Source organism: Littorina saxatilis, linkage group LG11 (assembly GCF_037325665.1).
Source record: "Littorina saxatilis isolate snail1 linkage group LG11, US_GU_Lsax_2.0, whole genome shotgun sequence".
Taxonomy (NCBI): domain Eukaryota; kingdom Metazoa; phylum Mollusca; class Gastropoda; order Littorinimorpha; family Littorinidae; genus Littorina; species Littorina saxatilis.
In genome coordinates this window covers 24647899-24655881 of record NC_090255.1, presented here as the reverse complement: position 1 = coordinate 24655881, position 7983 = coordinate 24647899, and the positions used below count along the sequence as shown (strand labels likewise).

Below are 7983 nucleotides of genomic sequence, written 5' to 3'. Positions count from 1 at the left end.
TACTAAATGAGCTTTACGTAACATGTCATGCATTAATTAGATTTTGTTTTCAAGAACTGCACCTGAAACACAAAACAATTCACATTTTACATAGGCGTCAAAATATGATGTCGCCGACTATCTGAAGAATCTTCACACTCCTGTTTATATTTGTTCTGCTTATCGACAAGCCCTTCGGAATTATCAAATAAAAACATGCGCTCCTTTCTTAAATCGGGACTGTTCGTTAATCCTGTAAGACAGTTACCTTGCATAATTAATTTAAAATCCACGTGTATCACTGCATATCAAAAAGGGAATCTGCAACGCGCCCAAAATCTCAAATATGTATGGCTCCGAGCTGTTTAATTTATGCAGGTGTGGTGAGGACAAAAGGAGTGCCCCCGACAACTCCTGCACATACTTCTTGCTTGTATAAATGCAGAGAGAGCTGAAGACCGCCCGTGTCAGATCGCCAGTACTGCCACCAAGCGGAGTTGTACAGACTCGCATCGGGACGTCCCTCCAAGAACTTCACAAGCATGGCCCTTCTTCATCGTCTGACGGTGGTTCTCTTCTTCTTCCACGGAGTGCCTTCTTTTGCTCAGTCGTATGGTTCCGGCGGGTGAGTTGACCTTACGTACTTATTTAGGCCCTTTGCCCCCAGCGGAGCATAGGCCATTGACGACATTTGATTCGTCGTCAATGCTACTGCATGTAACGTTGTTGTTGTTGTTGTTGTTGTTGTTGTTGTTGTTGTTGTTGTTGTTGTTGTTGTTGTTTTTCTAGGCAGGGGCTACGCAAACCTCTGAACGATTATTAAGCCTGTCATGAATTAGATGATGATGATGATAATGATGATGATGATGATGATGATGATGATGATGATGATGATGATGATGATGATGATGCTTCATGTCCCACAAGCTGAACGCTTAATAGAGACTTATCTGGTCATTTGATAGAACGAACTAATTGGGTGAAGTCGACTACGCCAAATATCCTTCGCGAAGCTTGCTGCACGAAGCTGTATAGCACTACATTGTCGGTAAAAAGACTTCGCGAAGTCGACTTCGGACTGAATTAAGGATCGCCTTTAAGGCTGGGTTACCTTGTCAGGAAATTAATTGAGTTTGGATTGGATTGGATTGAATTGGATTGGATAAGATTTACAGTCCAGTGAGGTTACCCTCATGGAAATTCGGGCTGCTTTCTCCCCGGGGAAAGCGAGCTGCCATACATACGGCGCTACCCATATTTTTTTTTTCCTGCATGCGTGTATTCATGTTTCCTGAGACTTAATGCCGTGTGAGATGGAATTTTTTTACTTTATTCCAAGTCCCACGGGTATTTGATGGACATTTTTATCTATGCCTATACAATTTTGCCAGGAAAGACCCTTTTGTCAATCGTGGGATCTTTAACGTGCACACCCCAATGTAGTGTACACGAAGGGACCTCGGTTTTTCGTCTCATCCGAAAGACTAGCACTTGAACCCACCACCTAGGTTAGGAAAGGGGGGAGAAAATTGCGGCCTGACCCAGGCCTGAACACGCAACCTCTCGCTTCCGAGCGCAAGTGCGTTACCACTCGGCCACCCATTCTCTTCAGACTGACTGTCTAATTGTAATCAGTGTCCGAGTAGGGCCAGTTTGCCTATCTGTGGAACTAATTGAATTTAACGGTCTCTTAGGGCTGACTCTTTCGTCGTCGTCAACGTCCTTTTTACTTTGAGGACAGTTTGCCTATTTGGGGAACGGATTAACTTCATCGGTCTGTTAAGACTGTCTGTCTGTGTGATTGAGTGGAACGCCATCTTTGGGCAAGTTTATATATTTGGGAACCTGACTGAATTCGAGGTTCTCATAGAGCTGACTGACTGATTGTCTAATATTAGTCAAAGTACTCCCATGGCCAGTTTTTCTAATGGGTAACTAATTAAATATAACGTGTTTTTTTGGACTGACTGACTCTAACTGAAATGACCAGTTTTTGTATCTGGGGAACGTTTTTATTTTGTTATGATTTTGTAGGTGATCACTGACTGACGAACATTATTAAACTCTGCAATCATTGGTTTATACTCGCGACCATTAGAACCAACAATTCATATACATCAATCAAAACATATTACGCAAAGCTGTCTTTACTTTAGTTGGCGGGACACTGAATTTCGCACAAATGTTTTTTGTCTCATGCGAGATACAGCTATATTAACTATATCATTTATTTGTGTAAGTAATAATTATTATACAACCTGGATTTACACGCCATTTGCATATGTGGTAGGTGGGTAGGTTGGGGGGGGGGGAGTGGTTGCATGCATGCCCTCGCCGGCATTTTTGGTGATTAAGCATGCCCTCTGGATTTATTTATTTTTATTTATTTTATTTATTTACGAGGATTTATATCGCGCACGTATCTCACCACACAAGGCGACTCAAGGCGCATGTTACCTATTAATGGATGTAAAAACAGAATGTCTGCCCTCTATGGTATATATTTACCGAATATGATTATGACCGTGATTTGATTAGTAATTGTGACCGAATAAAGAATCTTAAGTACAAGAGTTAACTCATAAAACATGCATAGTTAAATACAACAGCAAAAGTAAATTAAACATTGACATTGGTTTGCCAACACACTAAGTTTATGTGGTTTGTGTTATTATTTATGTGCGTGTTTGTGTGCGTGTTTGTGTTACACGACACTTGAGATTGCCACAAGTTCTCAAACGTCGTATGTTCTTTTATTCTACGTCGCCCGTCTTCGCAGCAGCAGAACACAACTCGTCAAATTGCGTTCGAGGATTTATTCAGCATTCCATACATACAACTGCACATCGTAGCAGAACTCAAAGTAGAAGCTTTTTTACATACAAATCGCGCAGGCCTATATAGTAAATACTCAATCTCGAGGATATTCCAGACCGAACATGATACAACTAAAATTAGATGAACTGCCCATGGACTAGAATAGTGACGTTCTCTGTGACGTACATCAAAAGCGCCGACGCACTTAATCCGAGCGAACGCCACGAACCCACGACTCAAAACAACGTGGTGAACAACTTGTTTTGACAGGACTAGAAAGTTCACCTGCATTCTCGTCCAAACAAACATATTGTGTTTACAAAATATAATATCGGTACTTTCCCACAAAGTACAAATAAATCAACTACATGCAACACACAAAACTGAACCAAAGTTCAGCAACGGCAGCGTTTCCTAACAGTTTGTTTGTGTGTGTGTGTTTGTTTGTTTGTTTGCTTTTTGGTTTACTTCTTTGCTTGTTTGTTTGTGTTCATGTGCGTCTTCGTTTCAGTGTGACCGTGTGTGTTTCAATGGTTTATTACACCCCCGGTATAGGGGTGTGTATAGGTTTCGGTCGATGTGTTTGTTTGTTTGTTTGTTTGTTTGTTTGTGTGTTTGTGTTCGCATATAGATCTCAAGAATGAACGGACCGATCGTCACCAAACTTGGTGAACAGGTTCTATACATTCCTGAGACGGTCCTTACAAAAATTGGGACCAGTCAAACACACGGTTAGGGAGTTATTGGTGGGTTAAAATTATACAAGGACTTATACAGGGACATCTTAATGGTCAAAGGGAAATAACCATTCTCACTCAGTCACTGCCACCAACTGAGAAGGTTATTTCCCTTTGACGGGGGTGTTTTTCCTACCTCGGAGGAATTTCTTGTTTATATATGAAGACGGATCGTACACTTGTTTTCGGTATCGCTTAGTTTTGTGTTTTATTTCATTGATTGAAAGATTGACTGAATGTGTACCTGTTTTGTCTCTTTTAAAATTTTATGTTTTATTCTTTTAGTGGTGGATACGGATACCCAATTCCACAGCGCGACCAGCCTCTTACTGAACTGGATCAGTTGAACAGCCGCATGCTAAGTAACGTATTTTCTTTGATCTTTTATTTTTCAACCTAAAAATTCTAATACTTTTAGCAATTGTTCAAGTATAGCAATTTACAGAATACACGCTATGTTGGAACCAGTAAGAATGTACACCAGATATTGTTTATATCATTGTACAACCAGCATTATTGTGTTGGAACACCTGTCTTTCTGTTTGGTTTGTGTGTGTGTGTGGGGGGGGGGTTAGATCGTAATTAATTGTTGCTGTTTTATTGTTGTTTGGTTTTAATGGGTTTGTTTTTGACAGGGCGTGGGGGAGCGGGTCTGTGCTTTATTTTGTGTGTTTAAATATGCTCAAAAAAATTGTGTGTTGGAGTAAAATTGATTGATCGATTGATTGATTCACTAACCTCGATCGATCCCCATCCCACTCCCATCTCTTCCATCACCAAACTTCCCACTCCACTCCCCCATCAGGCCTAAAAAAAATAGGTGTGGTTACGGTAACCCGACCTACCCTATTTTTAGGGGCCGACCCTATAACTTTTTATTACATTTGGCACAACAACAAAAAACAAAAAAAACTGAGTGCAGAAAACGCAATGAAAGCGACAGCGCTCGAGTCGCACACTTACTTCCCTGTCCAGTAGGTTTAATTTGTACACATTAGAAAAAAAAGTTTTAAAAAAAAAGTGATTGCCTACCTTCCTACCCTATTTTTTTTGTTGTTGTTGCTATGTTACCTTAACCACACCTATTTTTATTTTTTTTGCCTCACCAAACTTCCCACTCCACTCCACTCCCCCCTTTCCCACCATGAAACTCCCCATCCCACTCCCATCCCTTCCATCACCAAACTCCCATACCATATAAATGGGAGATTTATATTGCGCTTGACATTCTCTAAGCGCTTTACATATTAATTTCTGCCGTGTGAGATGGAATTGTTTACACAATATAATTATCACGCATTCACATCGGCCAGTAAATCTCAAGCCATTTCGACGAATAGTTACTTTTCACGGCCTATTATTCCAAGTCACACGGGTATTTGGTGGACATTTTGTATCTATGCCTATACATTTTTACCAGGAAAGACCCTTTTTGTCAATCGTGGGATCGTTAACGTGCACACCCCAATGTAGTGTACATCAACTGTTGTGCTGACGCGTGTTTTGTACTTGGTTGTGCAGATGTTCTGGACCAGCTGAAGACAGCAGGAGAAGTGGTTGAAGCTCTGTCTGCTCAAACCTCCCGCCAAAAAGAGTTCATTGACCGGCTGAATCGGTTGACCTTTGTCAAGCTCACTAAAATTGATCAGAGTCAGGACACTATCCTAGACCAACTGCAGAACCAGGCAAGTAGCATGCACCACACAACAACACACACACACACACACACACACACACACACACACACACACACACACACACACACACACAATTACACGCTCACAATCAAAACCAAACAAACCAAGCAAACAAGTCGCGTAAGGCGAAAATACAATATTTAGTCAAGTAGCTGTCGAACTCACAGAATGAAACTGAACGCAATGCCATTTTACTCGTAGCATCGTCAGGCCACCGCTCATGGCAAAGGCAGTGAAATTGACAAGAAGAGCGGGGTAGTAGTTGCGCTAAGAAGGATAGCACGCTTTTCTGTACCTCTCTTTGTTTTAACTTTCTGAGCGTGTTTTTAATCCAAACATATCATATCTATATGTTTTTGGAATCAGGAACCGACAAGGAATAAGATGAAAGTGTTTTTAAATTGATTTGGACAATTTAATTTTGATAATAATTTTTATATATTTAATTTTCAGAGCTTGTTTTTAATCCGAATATAACATAGTTATATGTTTTTGGAATCAGCAAATGATGGAGAATAAGATAAACGTAAATTTGGATCGTTTTATAAATTTTTATTTTTTTTTACAATTTTTAGATTTTTAATGACCAAAGTCATTAATTAATTTTTAAGCCACCAAGCTGAAATGCAATACCGAAGTCCGGGCTTCGTCGAAGATTACTTGACCAAAATTTCAACCAATTTGGTTGAAAAATGAGGGCGTGACAGTGCCGCCTCAACTTTCACGAAAAGCCGGATATGACGTCATCAAAGACATTTATCAAAAAAATGAAAAAAACGTTCGGGGATTTCATACCCAGGAACTCTCATGTCAAATTTCATAAAGATCGGTCTAGTAGTTTAGTCTGAATCGCTCTACACACACACACAGACACACACACACACACACACACACGCACACACGCACATACACCACGACCCTCGTTTCGATTCCCCCTCGATGTTAAAATATTTAGTCAAAACTTGACTAAATATAAAAAGCGAAAGTGGGTTTACACGTCTCGGTCAACAATGATGGATTGACGCTCTCTCAAATCACCAAGTAGGTCACGTAGGGAAATGCGTGGTAAAGACTTCGCGCTGCATCAAGGAACAGCAGGTACTGAGTCAACACCGACTCGGTGACTATAGCAATCATGTTTGACATTCGTGATACGGGATTTGAACTTTCCTTTCATATGTATCAAAATAATGAATGTTGTTTTCATGTAACGGCCGTGACGACTGACTCGAGCACGTTGACGGACAGCATTGACAGTGGATAGCAATCCCGCTTGAAATTCGATGTGGGATTTGAACTGTCCAATCGTATATAACAAAATAATGAATGTGGGTTACAGTTGACGGGCGTGACGACTGACTCGAGCGCGTTGTCGGCCAGCATTGACACGATCAGAACGCTCAACGATAAGAATACCAACGACCAGCAAACTGCGCAACGGCTCTTCTCAGCGCAGCAAAGCCTCGACGTTCAACAGAGCAGACAAATCACAGAACTCTACACCTCCGCAAAAGACCTGAAGGACAAACTCTTCACGGTACGTCGAACTTTGTTTTTCCCTTAATCTTCTTCTTCTTGTAGATCACACGTCTATACGTACTGTTTGACCTGAAAGCAAGACAAATGATGCTGTCTTCTCAGGTCCTCCTTTTCTCCGTACAGCTGGCAGCGGAGGGGGGCTGTTTTTTCCTTAATAAACGGGGAGAGGGTTGACTGGTTGGTACATGGTTGACTGGTTGGTTGGCTGTTTGGTTGCGTGCTTGTGTGTGTGTGTGCGTGCTTGTGAGTTTGGCTGTGTGCTAGTGCGTATGCTTGTTTGTTTTTTTCTTTCCTTGTTTTGCTTTGTTTTGTTTTTTACGTGTAACGGTTTGATTGTTTCTCTATTCATTCATTATGTATTTTAAATGTATCCCTTTTTAGATGTATTCAAGTTTTGTTTAAAAAATAATTTAAGAATTTGCCATGTAATAAAGTAATGAGAAAAAAATGAACGTTTTTGTTTTTTTTAGGTTTTTGGCAAAAAAATGCGTTTGACGAATTCGATCCCATGTACACTGCTCAATATTCACTACGTTCACTTTCAACTGATCCTATTTTCACCTTTCACTGTCTTTCTAAAAGGTGCTTTAAGGCAATGCTTGTGAAGAATTCGATCCTATGTTCATGGACACTGTTCATAATGTTCACTGTCTACTGATCTTCTATATTCGCATGTTCACTGTTCACGGTCTGTTTTGCAGTTGTTTCGCAAGAATAAGAATTCGATCCTATGTTCACTGGCACTGTTCACAATGTTCACTATCTATACTGATCATATAGTCCTATGTTCACTGTTTGTGGTTTGTTTCGCAGTTACTTGGCAATGCGTTTGAAGAATTCGATCCTATGTTCACTAATCATATGTTCCCATGTTCACTGTTCATTGTCTTTTTTGCAGTTGCGAAGCAAGAAGAAGAATTCAATCCTATGTTCACTGTCTATACTGATCCTATAGTCCCATGTTCACTGTTCATGATCTGTTTTGCAGGTGCTTGGCAATGCGTTTGAAGAATTCGATCCTATGTTCTTTGATCCTATGTGCCCATGTTCCCTGGTCATGGTCTGTTTTGCAGCTGTTGGCAATGCGTTTGAAGAATTCGATCATATGTTCACTGTCTATACTGATCCTATAGTCCCATGTTCACTGTTCATGATCTGTTTTGCAGGTGCTTGGTAATGCGTTTGAAGAATTCGATCCTATGTTCTTTGATCCT

General features: G+C 40.5%; 1 protein-coding gene across 1 annotated transcript in view; it reads left to right on the top strand.

The window, feature by feature from the left end:
• The first annotated feature begins 430 nt into the window (after positions 1 to 430).
• The window catches only part of LOC138980088 (mucin-2-like), a 10946-nt gene continuing 3393 nt past the window's right edge, over positions 431 to 7983 (top strand). The window contains exons 1-4 of the mRNA XM_070352891.1: positions 431 to 604; positions 3819 to 3895; positions 5055 to 5218; positions 6570 to 6767. Coding sequence (XP_070208992.1) covers positions 522 to 604; positions 3819 to 3895; positions 5055 to 5218; positions 6570 to 6767 — 522 coding nt within the window. The 5' untranslated portion in view covers positions 431 to 521. The remainder of the gene's footprint in view (positions 605 to 3818; positions 3896 to 5054; positions 5219 to 6569; positions 6768 to 7983) is intronic.